General features: G+C 43.6%; 1 protein-coding gene across 2 annotated transcripts in view; it reads left to right on the forward strand.

The window, feature by feature from the left end:
• Positions 1–18,597, forward strand: part of DROSHA (drosha ribonuclease III) — a 79,043-nt gene that overhangs the window by 27,359 nt on the left and 33,087 nt on the right. For both annotated transcript variants that reach the window (XM_083519043.1, XM_083519044.1), the window contains exons 17-22: positions 583–690; positions 1,799–1,937; positions 4,472–4,532; positions 5,431–5,490; positions 8,445–8,544; positions 15,493–15,595. In XM_083519043.1, coding sequence (XP_083375169.1) covers positions 583–690; positions 1,799–1,937; positions 4,472–4,532; positions 5,431–5,490; positions 8,445–8,544; positions 15,493–15,595 — 571 coding nt within the window. The remainder of the gene's footprint in view (positions 1–582; positions 691–1,798; positions 1,938–4,471; positions 4,533–5,430; positions 5,491–8,444; positions 8,545–15,492; positions 15,596–18,597) is intronic.

The following is an 18,597-nucleotide window of genomic DNA, read 5'->3' on the forward strand; positions in this document are numbered from 1 at the left end:
ATTTTGTGGTTTTACATTTTGATTTTATTCTGTGAACTGCCCTGAGACCTCTGGTATAGGGCGGTAAATAAATTCTAATAATAATAATAATAATAATAATAATAATAATAATAATAATAATAATATATTATTAATAATCTGCAGCAGTGTCTCATACCGAATGTAAACAAGTTGCCAAAAAGACTCCCTGAATTGAAAGTGGAGACACTGTATGCACTTTTCTTTGCTTGCTTGTTGCTTGTTTAAATCATCATCATCATCAAAGAATTAGCTGGGCAGGTTCAATCTTATTGCATGACCTGCGTAAACCTAAAAATCAACCTACTGTTGACCATTCTTGTAGTGGCTCATGTGCAGTGTGGGGGATTTGAACCCTGGTCTCCTAGGGCCTAGTCCAGCACTTCAACCACTACTTGAATAATATAATAGAATAATAATAATTTATTATTTATACCCCGCCCATCTGGCTGAGTTCCCCCAGCCACTCTGGGCGGCTCCCAATCAAGTGTTAAAAACAATACTTGGAAAAAACATAGGGCTAAAAGTTCCAGGTAAATAAATAATGGCAATTCTTTCTCCTAGCATGCCATGATGCTTCCAGTCCTGACTCATCACATCCGCTACCATCAATGTCTGATGCATCTGGATAAACTGATAGGCTACACTTTTAAAGATCGCTGCTTATTGCAGGTAAGGTCAAATGCACTCCCATGTGTTTGAAGTTGCATTGTGGCGGTGGGGAAAGGAGCAGGGAATAGATGCGCTGGTAAGTTTGCATTAGCTTGTGGGCGGCAGGACCAGAGAACTGACCAGGCCGACCTAGAGACGGTGGCTGATGGAGACAGCCAGTCAGGGAGCCAAAGAATGAGTTGTAAGCACCGGCCGTTGGCATCACATAGTGTGCAGAGGACCTTGTTGGGGCTGGAGCAGAGAGAGGGGCTGGATCTGTACTGATCTGTAAAAACACTTTTTAAAAAAGCAATATAGTTCTCAGTGCCGTTTCCCATTGCTCTACAGCGCCCTCTGGTGTCACATGTTTATAACGTATTTTTAACGTTTGAACTAACCCATGTAGATGAGTCCAGGGAGTTGGTTGGAGGGGAGTCGATGAAAGGATGGAGAGGGGTGGAATATAAGGAGAAGGATGGAAGAACTGTTTATGTTTATAAGGTGGAGGTAACCCAAGTATTCTAGATCTAGTCTACCTGCATTCCTGTGAATACAAAAGAAAGGTGTCAGACAATATGCTATTAAAGAGCAAAGATTTTATCATGCCTGATATTTTTTCATGGTTATTGGCTTCAGCAATTAGATCCTCATGTGCAGTTTTCTGTTGCTTTTTTATTATTATTGAGTTTTTCAAATGAACAAATAGAGTAAAAATGGAAAGCATTGAAAAGTACACGCCTTTTCCTTTCCCCCACAATATGCAGTTTCCATCTGTAATTTTAGAGCTCAGAAACTGCTTGCGCTTATGAAATTCCCTGTCACAAAACGCGCCTGGAACAATGGGAGTTTCAAACTCTGCCTCTAACCGTGTCGGTTCCACATGCTCCTGGACTATAAGTTGTCTTTGGAACTGAGTTGCAACGTTTAGCTATTGGCGCTTACTGATGCTGAGGACTTGAACAACCAAAACTTCTGAAGTTGCTTGATCGGTTGTGAAAACTGGGGGTGGTTCTGCGCTGCTGAAATTTCACAGCAGCCATCCCTTTTAAAGCTTAGCAGTGAACGGAATGAGCAGTGCAGGCTTAAAGGGCTGTTTTGTCTTTGCTTTGGGATTCTGCCGCCTTTACAGCTGGCCATGACTCACCCAAGCCATCATCTAAACTTCGGGATGAATCCAGACCATGCCAGAAATTCTTTGTCCAACTGCGGCATCCGGCAGCCCAAATATGGAGATAGGAAAGTCCACCATATGCATATGAGGAAAAAAGGTACGTTTTGCTGGTGTCATGATTTCCCCCTCTGTCTTCTTTCTCCTCATCTATTTTAATTCCTTTCCTCTACTGTATATACCACCTTTCTTCCCTTGAGGAACCCAAGGCAGAATAATAATAATAATAATAATAATAATAATAATAATAATAATAATAATAATAATAATTTATTACTTATACCCCACCCACATCTGGCTTGGTTTCCCCAGCCACTCTGGGCAGCTCCCAACAGAATATTAAAAAGACGATGAAATATCAAACATTAAAAACTTCCCTAAACAGAGCTGCCTTCAGATGTCTTCTAAAAGTCAGATAGTTGTTTATTTCAGTGTTTCCCAACCTTGGGCCTCCAGCTGTTTTTGAACTACAATTCCCATCATCCCTGACCACTGGTCTTGCTAGTTAGGGATGATGGGAGTTGTAGTCCAAAAACAGCTGGAGGCCCAAGGTTGGGAAACACTGGTTTATTTCCTTGACATCTGGTGGGAGGGCGTTCCACAGGGCGGGCACCACTACCGAGAAGGCCCTCTGCCTGATTCCCTGTAACATGACTTCTCATAGTGAGGGAACCGCCAGAAGGCCCTTGGAGCTGGACCTCAGTGTCCGGGCTGAACGATGGGGATGGAGACGCTCCTTCAGGTATACTTATATGTCGTTGCCAGGTGGTCGTGCATCCTGCTGCCTACCAGAGCCAGCATGCCTTCTCATAAGACCGTTTCACATGTTGTGTTCTCTTCGCCCGAATGTCAGTTGCTGTTCTACAACGAGATGGCAAAAGTAGGCAGAGTACTTGTGCTGCTTGCATGTAGAAATCTAGGCTTACAAGCCAAACTTTTTTGTATAGTTTGGTCCCCATTATTTTACCAGCTGCAGGGTGGTTGTGTAAAGTAAATCCCATTGAATTCAACGGGGCATATTCCCAAGTTTGTGGAGTTAAGATGGTCATCTCAGTTGAATGGATAGTTTGCTAAAAAAAAAAAAAGGGAGATTTTCCAGGCTAAGGTGTGGAAAGGATGGGCTTTACATGGGAATGCCCAAAGCCAAAAAGGTTGGGCAATGGTCAAACGGGGTTGGGACTGGAGAAATTGCAGATGGATTTTGATTCTACAGAGGTACTTGGCTATTGGGATACAGAGGTAGCTATTGGTATACAAACCTATGTTATAAGTCCCCCCCCCCCCTTCAAATGTTATTTATGCTTTTCAGGTTTATTTCACAATTGTTTTAACAATTCAAAACGACTTCCTTTCCCCTCTTTCTGTGGTTCCTTAAATTTATTTTTAATATCTTCTGCATATCCTAATTAACTTAATTTACTCATTTATTCATCTACTTTAAATATATACTGTTATGAAATTGCAGGTTATTACAATAATCCTGCCGATGCTCTTATCTGTTTACAATTTATCTGCAAATATTCAATAAACCATTTCCATTCTTTTATTAAAAGTTTGTTATCTTGATTTCTTATTCTTTTGGTAAGTTTCACCATTTCTGCATATTCCATAAGTTTTTGTATCCATTCTTCCTTTGCTGGGACTTATTCTTCTTTCCATTTTTGGGCGAGTAACATTCTTGCTGCTGTGGTTGCATAAATGAATACGTTTCTATACAGTTTAGGTAGTTCTGTCCCTATCGTTCCCAAAAGAAGAGCTTCTGGGATTTTTAAAAGACAGTCGTTATTTTCAACATCCTTTTCAATTCATTATATATCATTTCCCAATAAGCTTTAACCTTACTACAAACGTATGTCATAAGCTTGACCATTTACTGTTCAGATAGGGTAAAGGTACCCCTGACCATTAGGTCCAGTCGCGAACGACTCTGGGATTGCGGCGCTCATCTTTCTTTACTGGCCGAGGGAGCCGGCGTTTGTCCGCAGACATCTTCCGGGTCATGTGGCCAGCATGACTAAGCCGCTTCTGGCAAACCAGAGCAGCGCACGGAAACGCCGTTTACCTTCCTGCCGGAGTGGTACCTATTTATCTACTTGCACTTTGATGTGCTTTTAAACTGCTAGGTGGGCAGGAGCTGGGACCGAGCAACGGGAGCTCCCCCCACCGTGGGGATTCGAACCGCTGACCTTCTGATCGGCAAGCCCTAGGCCAGGGGTCAGCAAACTTTTTCAGCAGGGGGCCGGTCCACTGTCCCTCAGACCTTGTGGGGGGCCGGACTATATTTTTTGGGGGTGGGGGGAAATGAATGAATTCCTATGCCCAACAAATAACCCAGAGATGCATTTTAAATAAAAGGACACATTGTACTCCTGTAAAAACATGCTGATTCCCGGATCGTCCGCGGGCCGGAATAGAAAGTGATTGGGCGAGATCTGGCCCCCGGGCCTTAGTTTGCCTACCCATGCCCTAGGCTTTGTGGTTTAGACCACAGCACCACCCTTTTACTGTTCAGATGACAATACATAATTCAAATTACTGGAAGGTTACTTTGGTGCTGAACCCTTAAAAGAAAACGTGCCTGTTTAAATGGGGTTACCTTCTAAATATCACATGATCTGTATTTTTTTCCCCCAGGCATAAACACCTTGATCAATATCATGTCACGTCTTGGGCAAGATGATCCAACTCCTTCCAGGTACGCAAACAACATAATTTCTGGGTGGTAGTTGTTGCAATTACGAGCTCGCTGGTCCATTGCAGTAAGTGGGATCAGAACAGAACTGTTAATGATGATGATGATGATGATGATGATGATGATGATGATAATAATAATAATAATAATAATAATAATAATAATAATTGTATTTATACTCCACCCATCTGGCTGGGTTTCCCCAGCTTTCAGTTAGGGGAAACACTGCATTTCCAGCAATAGTTGGAACTGCTCCCAGTAAACCTATTTGTGGCCTCTGCACCTTTCGCCTCTTTGCAGTAACCACCTGGAATTCTGCTGTTTGCTAGTGATTTCTTTCTAGCCTTAAAAACACACTCGGCTTACCTGCTTTCCGGCAAATGCCCAAGCGCTCCCGGCAAGCCTCTTTCCGTGCCAGTGCCGAAAGAGCGCGCAGGAAAAGAGCAGGAGGGGCTGCAATGCTGTACCAAACAGAGGATTTTGAACTCCCTGCAAGATGCTTTCTTTTTCTTCTTGCATGGCACCTTGCCAAAAGCCTATAGATGGCCTAGGAGGAGGCTTCTCTTTAAATCATCCAGGGCGATGGCAGGGCACGCGGAAGCTGGTCTCAGCATGCCGCTGCACATCATTATCTTTTCCTTTGGTTAATAAGTTGACACAACATTAAGATCAGCCTTATTACCTTTCTGGCTGCCTGTGGTTTTTTTGTGCTGCGCAGAAGAAACCCAAATATCCACTGTTGGGCATCGGAGGATGGCGTGTTGAAAACCGAAAGCAGTGGGAGCCTAACTCTTTTTTGCTTTATCGCCCCAAGGAATTGGCCGGCTGTTGTTTATCCATCGCTAATTACTCATACACGTAGGGGTCACGTGTAATGATCCTTGCATTTGTCTGTTTGCAGGATCAACCACAACGAGCGCTTGGAATTTTTGGGAGATGCCGTGGTTGAATTTTTAACTAGGTGAGTATTGGGTTCACTCCTAACGCACCTTCTGCTATAAAATCATACCTTACTCATTAAAATAAAACATTTAAAAATATCCTGATTTGTTTCGGGCTATCATGCAGTTGAAAGGGTATTCTGCCAATTAAAACTCCGATGTCATTTATTTATTTTTCTTCCGAAACACCAAAGACCTCTGCTGCTTTAAAAAAAAATCAAAATCAAAAGTAGACATTTATGTGTCGCTTCCAGTGTGCTAAACATGCCGAAATCTGTAATTCTTCCATCTCCCTTTTTTCTTGCAAGCTAAATTGGCGCCATTCCTGCTTTACAGATGCGGAAGAGAAGCCCTTAGAGAATCAAGTCTTTTTTTGGTTTCTTTTTTTTAAAAAAACCAAAACCTAATTTATTGGCTTTGTTGTTGTTCAAATAGGCCACACAAAAGTCTTTTTTAAAAAAGAAAAAGAAAAAAGAAGTAATTTAGATGGTGCTTAAAATGCTTCAAGCACATTCCTGTCTGTATCTCAGTTTGCTTAGGACTAAGCTCAGAATTGGGATGCGGGTGGCGCTGTGGGTTAAACCACAGAGCCTAGGGCTTGCTGATCAGAAGGTCGGTGGTTCGAATCCCCGCGACTGGGTGAGCTCCTGTTGCTCAGTCCCTGCTCTTGCCAACCTAGCAGTTTGAAAGCATGTCAAAGTGCAAGTAGATAAATAGGTACCGCTCTGGCGGGAAGGTAAACAGCATTTCCGTGCGCTGCTCTTGTTCGCCAGAAGCGGCTTAGTCATGCTGGCCACATGACCCGGAAGCTGTACGCCGGCTCCCTCGGCCAATAAAGCGAGATGAGCGCCGCAACCCCAGAGTCGGTCACGACTGGACCTGTTGGTCAGGGGTCCCTTTACCTTCAAGCACAGAATTGAACCCAGATCCAATTCTAGATATTCTTTCATCAACTGGTACCTTTTGCTCTCTAGTTTGTCAGCAGCCCCAAAAGGTTCCACTGTAGATGCAAAAGGTTTTTGGTCTGCCAAGTCCGTATCCCCTGCCTTGTGTCTTCATTTGAAGTTTCATTCCAAGCCGAGGGCCTAAAGTGTAATACTCTGAGATGAAAAGCTGATGACTGTGTCCTGTCAGATGTAATTGAGAGTTGCTCATAACAGCTCTGGAGAATGGCTAGTCTAGGACCAAACGCTTCAAAGTTTATAGCCGGCAAATAAAAGGAATACATCATTTTGGAACGTGTCATCTTCTTGTCACGGAGCTCCTTGATCTTTCCGACTATAATCTCAAGCAAAAAGTGTATTTGCAAATAAACTTTGAATCCCGTCCCCACCCCCCACCCAATTCTCTCTCCCAAGTATGGGGTTATTACTCATTAATTCCGACTTCATAATGGCGCACTTGGCGTTTTGCCTTCCGGTAGTTTGCAGTTTCGTGCCCATGTATTTGGAATAAATCACTAACATATTCCCGGTTAATGGAAGGTGGCTTTCATTTTTCCTGCCTAGGCTCTTCTCAGAAAGAAACAAAAAACCCCGACAAAAATAATGTAAAATTGACTTTTTATAGCCTAGTGAAAACAGCAGCCATTTCCTTGGTAAGTGTCATTTGTGACAGCAGGTAGCCCCCAAAACTCCAGGGTGGGAGATTTGAAGCTCATTTCCAGATCTCAGGTGTGTCCGTTTGTAATGGGAAAAGTGGTCTACTTATGTAGAGAGAGGCTCCAAAAGTGTTAAGATGTTACAGAAGAAGAAAAGAAAAATGCCATCAGTGCCTTCCAACAACTACTTTGAGATGAGCGGCTTTTTGCATTGTTTGGTTTGCATAAAACCGTATGTGGGCTTTTATCTCTGAAAATAGCAGGGGCTGCAGGAGGACAGATTTATTTAATGCTCAAAAACAAGCTCTCTGAGTACTTCTATTTACGTAAACCTCCGCAGTGCATTTTTACACGTAATCTTTCTGAGGCTCGAAAATTGGCACCGTGAGCATAGAACTTTCTTCGTAGGGGCAGTTCTGGCAGCCAAAACGCCTCGGTCTTTGTGCGAGTTTGCACAAAAGAGATAGTCTGCCTCGCTGAAGTTAGTGGGGCCTATATAGGATTGCGCCGTGCGGCTGCAATCCTTTGCACAGTTACCTAGGAGGAAGCCTCATTGTACTTAGTTGGATTTACTTCTGGGTAAATCTAGGATGAACTCAGCGGAACTTGCTTTCCACTGAAACTTGCTGTCTTGCTTCCATGGAAGTGCGGCCAAGGTAACCAACTTAAAGGATGAACACAAAAAGGAGGCCGTCGACCTAGCTTTGTATTCAGCTACACCTTACTCAGAGTAGACCCGTTGAAGTTAATGAAGCTAAATGAATCATGTCTCTTGAGTCTGCCCTAAACATGACCAATATGACCAATAACTTACCGTACTTTTCCATGTATAACACGCCCCTGTGTATAAGACGCCCCCTATTTTTGGGGACTCCAATTTAAGAAAATGACCCAGAGTTGTGCAGCTTTTTTAGGGATGCAGTAATTCAATAACCCAACAAATCACCCGTCACCCCACCCACTACCCATGTATAAGACGGTTTTTAAACCTTATTTTATAGTAAAAAAACACACACAAAACCCCGTCTTATACACAGAAAAGTACGGTAAGTATCCTCTATATCAAATGTGGGGAACCTTTTGCCTTTCAGATGTTCCTGAACTATAAAGTCCACATTCCCTGCCTATCACCCTTGCTTGTGGGAGCTGATGGGAGTTGTAGTTCAGTAACAACTGGAGGACCAAAGCTTCCCCTACTCCTGTGCCATATTAAGGACCAAACGCCTAGGTTCATGAAAACACTTTTGCCTTGTGCATAAGAGCAGACAATGATGGTTTCTTGCGGGGAGAGGCAGCTGCTGAAATAACTTGTTAAGTGTCTCTGCCGTTGAGAGATTTATGGCTTTTCATGTGCCTTTTCTCCTTTCTTTCCAGTGTTCATTTGTACTACCTGTTTCCAAGTCTAGAGGAAGGGGGCTTAGCCACGTACCGCACTGCCATCGTTCAGAACCAACATCTTGCCATGCTGGCCAAGGTAACTTAACAAATTTTGTCCCCCACAGTTTGAATTGGCTTTGAATTGCCAAGATAGATTCGTTAAGTGAAGGTGGGCGATCCACACTTGTGTTTTCTTGGGGCTGCACTGCAATCTCCTTGTAGGCAGAAGATCTTCTGAAGTTTTAAATCTTATTAGAAACAGGACCCAACTGGGGCGCGCCTTGGAGTCAAGATATTTTGAGAAGCAGCCTCCAAATGAGGGGCCATAATTAGGGTTGGGGACAGAAAACGCCGCTTTGTGCTTCTGAGGCCTTGCAATGTGCTACAAGAATCTGACCAATGTCCTTTAGATGTTTTCTTTTTTTCTTTTTAAAGGTACTTAAATTAGGAGTTTAATTAGGAGCTTTCAGTGGGAGATGACTATGCTTCGGAATATGCATGGAGTGTTTTCTTTTGGGCACAATTCACTTTACGTGTGTCCCCTTTTAAACCCAGCTTACGAAAGGGGCATTAACAATTAAATTGTTCCGTCTATGTAACATGGTAGAGAAAGTGGACTGGAGCAGATAGACAATGGAGGGCAAAAAAAGGAAAGAAAAAAAGCATTTGGCCCAGAATTATGTGTCTGTTTACTATTTATATAATTAAATAAACATTCCCCCCCCCTCCGCTCTTCAGCCTAAAGACACGGGCTGACATGGTAATATATTTTAAAATGTAATTTAAATATTGCGAGAGTTCTTGGGTGGGGGGGAACTCACACAGTTAGTCGGTCTTCCATTGGGGAAATTATTTATTTATACAATATGCCACATATATAGCCGCCCAGAGTGGCTGGGGAAACCCAGCCAGATGGGTGGGATATTATTATTATTATTATTATTATTATTATTATTATTATTATTATTATGAAGAGTCATAGAACTGCAGAGTTGGAAGGAACCAGTAGGATTGTCTAATCCAACATCCTGCAATGTTGGAATCTTTTGCCCAACAGGGGGCTTGAACCCACGACCTTGAGATTAAGAGTCTTTCATGCTCTGCCAGCTCAGCTATGCCAAAATGGGATGCGTAACTTGGTCTGAGTTGATAGTTTAAAGAGGCTTGTAATAAAATAAAATAAAAATGGAGAGTGCAGAAAGTGGGAGAAAGACAAAAACGGCCATTGCACAGTAAAAGGATGTCAATGTGTCTTAAGGTTACAGGTGGGTCCTTGTTTCGAAATAGGCTACCTGCAACCTGCTTTTATCACAGGCTCGTGAAAGTAAACAGTGGTTTTAAAGAACCTTGCAAAACATTGCAGTCATGGCACGTCGGAAGGGAAGACCTGTTCGAAGCAGATCAGGTTAAGAAGGTCAGAACTGTCACAATGGGTTTCGGCAATAGGAAAGCCATCCCTATTGGTGACAATGACTAATATTTCAGGCTTCAGAGGAAGCATACAATTACCAATTAGCTGCCACAAGTTGACTACTTTGCTGGTTTTGCACAATTTAGTTGGTGGCAAATAATTTAGCCAATTCTTTCTGTCATTCTTCCATGCTTCTCAATTTTAGATCTTTTTTTCACCTTATGCAATGACGTCGTGCGTCCTCCCCAGCCAGCCAACTCAGATCAGCTTTATCTAGAGTTTAGCAGGGGATTTTTTCCCCATCACCACGTTAGGCAAAGCTCCACTTAACTAAATAAGACCTCCTCACCCCAGATAGTTTGAGATGTATGTCCCTATTTTTCTTCGTTTATGAATTTAGCTTTGTTTTTGTTTTTTGAGAAATAGAATCCAGACCTCTGTTTGTAACCCTCTCTTTTGTACAGTGGTACCTTGGGTTACAGGCGCTTCAGGTTACAGACTCCGCTAACCCAGAAATAGTACCTCAGGTTAAGAACTTTGCTTCAGGATGAGAACAGAAATCGTGCTCTGGTGGTGTGGCAGCAGCAGGAGGCCCCATTAGCTAAAGTGGTGCTTCAGGTTAAGAACAGTTTCAGGTTAAGAACGGACCTCTGGAACGAATTAAGTTCTTAACCCGAGGTACCACTGTATGCTTAAAAATTGTTCCTCGCCAGCGCTGCTTCTGAGCGCAGCCATAAAGCAGAGCCTGCCTCGTATTTAAAACTACTGAAAGATTTACAGATGTGCTAGAAGTGCCTGAAAACATAGCAGTGACTTAGTTACTGCCCCAAGGGCTTCCAATTGATCTTTCAATTTACTTTCCTTTAACCAGTGCCACTTAACGCTCCCAAAGAGGCATAGTTCATGGATTCCCCTCCCTTTTATTTCTTGGGGACCTCAAGAGTCCCTCTCCTTCCATTTTAATTGTCCAATTGCTCACACTTTGTTGTTCTTTACCCCAACGATGCCCACCCAAGCTTCACATTTGGGCCATCATTCTCTGGACATCTCTCGAGCCATTAATATAAAGCAAGCAGGTTTGCATTTCCTCATGGTCTGGTCATCTCTATTTATCTTTCCCTTTCGGATTTATACCCCTCCAATTCAGCTACAGTGAGCCAGTGTGGTGTAGTGGTTAAGAGCGGTAGTCTCGTAATCTGGGGAACCAGGTTCGCGTCTCCGCTCCTCCACATGCAGCTGCTGGGTGACCTTGGGCTAGTCACACTTCTCTGAAGTCTCTCAGCCTCACTCACCTCACAGAGTGTCTGTTGTGGGGGAGGAAGGGAAAGGAGAATGTTAGCCGCTTTGAGACTCCTTCAGGTCGTGATAAAGCAGGGTATCAAATCCAAACTCCTCTTCTTCTACAAAAAGCCCTCGAAACAGAAGCGTCCCCCAAATTCAGGATTTGGTCTTGTAGTCCGAAGTGGCACTCCTTAATGAATTGCTTTTGCAGTCCAGAGAGGAGTCGTCGTCTTCTTCTTCTTCTTCTTCTTCTTCTTCTTCTTCTTCTTCTTCTTCTTCTTCTTCGTTTGCCTCTTGTTTGTTGCTTTAGCCCTGCAGAGAGAAAGCACAGTTACCTTCCTGGCTTTTTGTAGAATTTGTGGGTCCATCTTTCTGGCTCATTTGAAGTACTTTCTCAAAGCCACTCAAGGTTGATTCAGAATGTGGAAAGGGAAAACCTTGTTTGTGAGTTGGACTTGATAACCCAGCTACCATACCTAGCAATGGTGGCACGGAAAATAATCCCGTTATTTTGCCACTCTGTGCGTGAAGCTTTGGAGAGTAAGGTCCAATATATTACGTGGCCTCTGGATTGGCCTCTCATGGGCTGTGGGATTGGCAGAAATCTTAAATTAAACATGAAACACACATAATTCTGAACACGGATGATTCCCTGAGATCCTTCGCTTCCATCTGTAATTAACTAAATAGGCGAATGTATTTATGCTGCACACAGTGTACAGGTGTTTCAACAAATGTCTCCTTCAGGATTTGTTGTTGTTTTTCAAATCCGGGGGAACGGATGGGGAAATAAAGGAAAGACTGGCCAGTAGAAGTCTCCATGGGTAGAGAACGGGTTTTTCTCATGCGCCCCAGAAACAAAATGGGGTTTACACAAATCTCCCTTGTCCCTTCTTCTTCGACCTGCCTGGCTTTGAAAACTCCTCAAGCGGCTTTCTGCCAAGCAAAATGAATGCATTAAAAGGGGAAGTCTAATAACTCTGGAATGTATTTCCACCCCAGAATTAGCATGCATTACCTAACGCCTCTGATTTTAAGACTTGAAGGAGATTAGCAGATGACTTGATGTGAGGACATTCACATGTCGGAAAAGCTAGGTGGAGCTGTGGCGTAAGAAACCAAACGGGGTCTCTTTCTCTCTCTCTCTCTCTCTCTCTCTCTCTCTCTCTCTCTCTCTCGTGCTCAGAGGCATATGCTTGAATTTGCTGCGTGTTGTTAGGGCAGAGGGAAATAAAATCATTAGGGACAATTTACAGACGCAATAGGGCGTTGTTTAGATTTTGCTTATTTCCCTCTTTTCCTTATTCCTCCATGGTGGTGCATATTCTGTTTCTTATTCTTCAGGAGTTAAAGCAAAACAAGAACCTGCACTCTGGTGACATTATTCTAACTAAGCTTGCTCCTTCCTTCTGTTTAAACAGCAGTTTCCTCCTTAATAGTCTTGTGCAGCTACGTCATCGGCTCCCCGCAAACTGTGGTTTTCAAATCTGAATGAGCCTCTCCTCCTTACTTGCTCCTTTTTTGAGCAAGGTTCCTTCTCATTTCCCAGGACCAAACCACAGTGTGATGCGGCCGAAGGAGACGCTCTAACTGTTTCCCAACATTCCTCGCACCCGCGTCCTGCCAATGTTCTTATCTGTTTACAGTTTGTTTGTAAATATTCAATAGACCATTTCCCTTCCTTGATATAAAAAATGTTGTCTTGATTTTTCTGGTACGTTTCGCCATTTCTGCATATTCCATAAGTTTTGGTATCCATTCTTCTTTTGTCAGGACTTCTTCTTTCCGTTTATGGGCAAATACCGTATTTTTCGCCCTATAGGACGCACTTTCCCCCCTCCAAAAATGAAGGGGAAATCTGTGTGTGTCCTATGGGGCGAATACAGGCTTTGGCTGAAGCTTGGAGAGCGAGAGGGGTCGGTGCGCACCGACCCCTTTCGCTCTCCAGGCTTCAGGAAGCTATCAGCAAGCCTGGGGAGCCCGCGGGAGTTCCCGCAGGGCTCCCCACGCTGCGGATAGCAGCCTGCCGCCCGGCGCACGGGGCGGCCTGAAGCAGAGTGCCCCTCACACCGGGCAGACATCCGCAGCGTGGGGAGCCCTGTGGGAGTCCCCCCCCATTTTTTTCCCTTGATTCCCCCCCCCCCAAATTTTTTTTCCCCTTTATTTCCCCCCCAAAAAACTAGGTGCGTCCTATGGGACGGAGCGTTCTATGAGATGAAAAATACGGTAACTTTCTTGCCGCTATAGTTGCATATATGAATAAATTTCTATACAGTTTGGATAGTTCTGTGGATGCATTTTCTTCAGACATTTTATATGGATGTACCTCTTGTTGTTTTCGTTCAGTGACTCAGGTCTGAATTGCTGCGGTAAAATTCACCATAAATGGAACTTTACTGAAAAAATACAGTGGTTTTTTATATTAAAATAGGGGTGATAGTTTAAACTCAATAACAGTTGAATGCACATTCTTTCTAGTGCCAAATCGCTATGGAAGCAGTGTGTTGTTTTCTGAATGCGTGCCTTGGCACTGAAGTAGACCAACATAGATTTGACTCTTAAACATGACCCATCCCAACCGAAATGGCCTGTGAGAGCAAAGCTATAAAAAATAACTTGGGAAAAGATCTTCGCTTTCTTTTCTTTGTCGGATAAGTGAAAGGATTTTGATTTCAAAGCTTTCTAAAGTCCTTCGCAGGCTTTCAGTGTTGACAGAGGCCCAGGAAAAAGACTCATGTCAGCTCAGCTTCAAATATGTGCATGGGTTATATTTAACTAATCTTCACTCAGACTAGACCGACTGATGTTAATGAACCTGAATCAGTCATGTCCATTAATTTCAGTGGGTCTACACTCAATAGGACTAACATAGTATAGGTGAAGGTAAAGGGACCCCTGACCATTAGGTCCACTTGCGGACGACTCTGGAGTTGCGGTGCTCATCTCGCTTTATTGGCCAAGGGAGCTGGCGTACAGCTTCCGGGTCATGTGGCCAGCATGACTAAGCCGCTTCTGGCGAACCAGAGCAGTGCACAGAAACGCCGTTTACCTTCCCGCTGGAGCGGTACCTATTTATCTACTTGCTTTCGAACTGCTAGGTTGGCAGGAGCTGGGACCAAGCAATGGGAGCTCACCCCGTCACGGGGATTCGGACTGCCAACCTTCTGATCGGCAAGTCCTAGGCTCTGTGGTTTAATCCACAGCGCCACCCACGATCTGTGCAGTTCTTACCCATAAAAATTTGTTCTGTGAACTGCCCTGAGACCTCTGGGTATAGGGTGGTATGGAAATTCAATTATTATTATTATTATTAATAATAATAATAAAACAACATTGGTGGATGTGCAAATAGTGATGTAGATACTGGGCTCTGGGATACTGGATTCTATTATACATAGCATCCAAAGTATGGGTATTGGGAAGGTCTGGGAAAAGGGTGGGTATGCTGGAAGTGTGATTGGGGCAGAATGGTGTCATCCTGATTCTCTACCCATGTAGAGAATATCTGCATAGGGTTAACATCAGAACCCAGGAGGCAACTTCAAAATACGTTTATATGAAATACATTTCAACTTACCCTTTCTGTATCCTTTTCTAAAGACCAGCGTTTGAAACTCCCATTGTTCCAGGTGCATTTTTTAACAGGGAATTTCATCGATGTGAGCGGTTTCTGAGCTCTGGGCGCAGGACTGCGCCTAAAATTTCAGATTCAAACCTCAAAGTGGAAGGAAAGGAGGACCTTTTTCTGCCTCCCCACTTCCAGCTATTCTCTGAAGACAGGAGAAGAGACCCTCTTAAGAATATTAGGGGAGTGGGCAGGGGAAGGACTAGACCATGTGAAAAATAAACATAATATTTTAGCTATAGTTCATTCATTTTCAGCTTTGTATTCTTGTTATTAAAAAAGTGCGCCTAGACATTTCGTTGTTGTGCTCTTAACCCCTGTTTAAGGCGCCCTTTAGCTCCTAGCTTTCGTATCTCAATTTCTAACACTGCTAAAGACATTTTAAAAGGCTGGGCTTCATTTTCATTCCTGAGGATACCGTTCTACAGAGTGTGAGTACTGTGGGATTAATGCAACATTTCCATCAACTATAATTTGGCATCTACTACATTCATCAAAATGTCATGCAAATCATAATAATTATGTGCAAGTAAATTGGCCAGTTAGCTTTGGCTCTCCAGCCCATTGTGCGTTTCCAGTTTGACCTTCAGCACTAAACAAGTTGCCCGAAGATGCCCCAACGTTTACTTGTCCCTAACAGTGTGTGTTCCATGTCTATCTCCACAGTGGGTTTGGTCTGTAGTTTGGGGCCTCTTTTATCTTACAGAAACTGTCTTGGTCTTTTGTAGAAGCTGGAGCTGGATCGATTTATGCTTTATGCTCACGGGCCCGATCTTTGTCGAGAATCAGATCTGCGTCATGCAATGGCCAACTGCTTTGAAGCGTTGATAGGTGAGATACCTGCGCTGCGGCTTTTGTTGTGCTAATTGTGTGTTTTGTCCAGCGTTAATTCCCCTTATCTGTATGAATTTCTGTTTGGAAATAAGTCCGCAAATGGCTCTTCAACGTGGTAGCAAAATGAATATCAGATTCTCGGGACAAACTTAACAGACAGGATGTCATCTTCGTGCTCTGTTTGTGCGGTTACCAGGACCTGCAACTTGCTTCTCTTGGACTCTGAAGTCCGGTTCAAACAAGCCACAGTTTATGAAGCCAGGAATGAGCACTTCTCACTTCGTGCCACAGAATCAGATCACGCCTAGTTTATTGACTGACATTAAGCCAGTTTCCCAGTTTGGACGTAACAGGGCCTTAATACATCCCAGGAATGAATAATAATAATAATAATAATATAATTTATTATTTATACCCTGGCTGGGTTTCCCCAGCCGCTGTGGATGGCTCTCAACAGAATATTGAAAGCACAATAAAACATCAAACATTAAAAACTTCCTTAAACAGATGTCTTCTAAAAGTCAAATAGTTGTTTATTTCCTTGACATCTGATGAGAGGGCATTTCACAGGGTGGGCACCACTATCAAGAAGGCCTTCTGCCTGGTTCCCTGTAACCTCACTTCTAGCAGCGAGGGAACCGCTAGAAGGCCCTCGGAGCTGGACCTCAGTGTCCGGGCTGAACGATGGGGGTGGAGATGCTCCTTCAGGTATACTGGGCCTTTGAGGCCATGTAGGGCAGGGGTCAGCACACTTTTTCGGTGGCCGATCCACTGTCCCTCAGACCTTGTGGGGGGGGGGGGCTGGGCTATATTTTGGAGGAAAAAAAATGCCCCACAAATAACCCAGAGATGCATTTTAAATAAAAGGGCACATTCTACTCATGTAAAAACACTCTGATTTCCAGACCATCCGTGGGCCAGATGTAGAAGGCGATAGGGCCAGATCCGGCCCCCAGGCCTTTGTTTGCCTACCCGTGGTTTAGGGCTTTAAAGGTCAGCACCAACACTTTGAATTGTGCTCAGAAATGAACTGGGAGCCAATGTAGGTCTTTCAGGACTGGTGTTATATGGTCTTGGAAACGTTGAAGTCAGTGCCCGTCTTGGAAAAGAGAAGGGTGGAGATGAAGGAGGAGCAATCAGCCGTGGTGCTCATTCCCAGCTACATAAATTGTGGTTTATGAAGCCAGGAAAGAAAGTCCAACCTGAGACAGAATAGGGACCAGTATGACTGTGGTGTGATCCATCAAGTCAGTTCTCGGGTTCCTACTGTGAGGAATTGCATCTGACTTCTGGCATAGTACAAATACCAGGTCATCAAAACATTTATGAGCTACACTGAACAAAATTAAACTAAATTATGCTGGTGGGATTTAAGGTTACAAGCCCAACGCATGTTTATTTGGATTTGGGCTCTGCTGACCTCTGTTTAAGCTCTTGTTATTCTGAGTAGCAGTAATGGAATGGTTTCCAAACTGGTTTTAAAGCAAAGTCCTGTTCGGTATAAGGAATTAAGTAGGCCCTGTCTGCCGGCTTGCAGTCTCTTGGACATTATAGAAGGAGGAACATAATAGGAAGGGAAACTGTGACAGGGGAGGGGATTAACTAATGGATAAAGACCAGAGGTTAGCACGCCTGACTCAAAAAGCTATTTAAAAAATGACATCTGATGGAGATGTTCTAGCAACAAGAGGGATAGCGTTGCAACGATCTAGAATAACGAGAAAAACAGCGTAGGTGAGGAGAAACTGCTGAGATTTTGGGTTTGATGAGGAGTAAAGTGCCTTTAGAAGATAAAGAACAAGGAAGAGTATAGAGGAACGAGAAGCAGGAAGATGAGACGGAGCCGTAGCATGGAAACATCCACAAAAAGAAATTTAAATTGGCTTCCATTTCCCTGTAGGCCTTAGGCTAGACCAGGAAGGTGATGAAAACCCTTGGTAAAAAGCAAAGGAGCGGCAGGATTTAAAATAAATGAGAGTGGCCAAAGTTATGAGAAAGGATGACCAAGTGTTTTCCGGTAACAGAAGTAAGCAAGGTATTTGTAGTAGCAATGGAAATAAAGGAATGCTGGGAGATGCTTAAATGTTGGGACCAGTGAGAATTAGCTCTAGCAAAAAGACAAGGAAGTTCAGTCGAAAAGAAGCCTCCAGTGCCTACTTCTTCGGGAGAAATAGAGACAGAACCAATAACGAGGAAAGATGAGAGCCAGAACTCAAAGGATGAATCAAAAATTCAGTTTTAAATGAATTCAGTTTCAGAAAAGGAGCAGGCATCGTTCATTAAGAAACAGCTGAAAGGCAGGCAGAGATCTTAAACTGGGAAAGAAAAGCTGGGAGTGGGAAAACAGAGTTGTAGGCTACCGACTTGAAAAAGGAGCACTAAAGGAACGAGTAAGGGAGTCCGACAGAAGTAAATACATAGCTGGGAGTTAAGGACAAAATCTTCTGGAACGGCAGCAGAAAGAAAGAAAGAAAGAAGGAAATAAAACTTTTCAGTGGGGAGTGGTAGCCATCTTCAAATACAGTGGCACCTCGGGTTACATATGCTTCAGGTTACATACGCTTCAGGTTACAGACTCCGCTAACCCAGAAATAGTGCTTCAGGTTAAGAACTTTGCTTCAGGATGAGAACAGAAATCGTGCTCCGGCGGTGCGGCGGCAGCGGGAGGCCCCATTGGCTAAAGTGGTGCTTCAGGTTAAGAACGGACCTCCAAAACGAATTAAGTACTTAACCCGAGGTACCACTGTATCTAAAGGGCTGTCATGTGGAGGATGGAGCAAGGTTGTTTTAGCCTTCTCCGGAGGGTAGGACTCAAAACAGTGGCTTCAAGTTGCAAGAAGGGAGATTCGGACTAAACAACAGGAAGAACTTTATGATGGCAAGTGTTCAACAGTGGAACAGACTCCTGCGAGAGAGAGAGAAAGAGAGAGATGGTGGACTTCCCTTCCTTGGAGTTTTTAAAATAGGGGTGGGGTAGTGTCTGTCATGTATGATCTAGT

The sequence above is a fragment of the Podarcis liolepis genome (genome assembly GCF_965112155.1).
Source record: "Podarcis liolepis genome assembly, chromosome: 8".
NCBI lineage: Eukaryota > Metazoa > Chordata > Lepidosauria > Squamata > Lacertidae > Podarcis > Podarcis liolepis.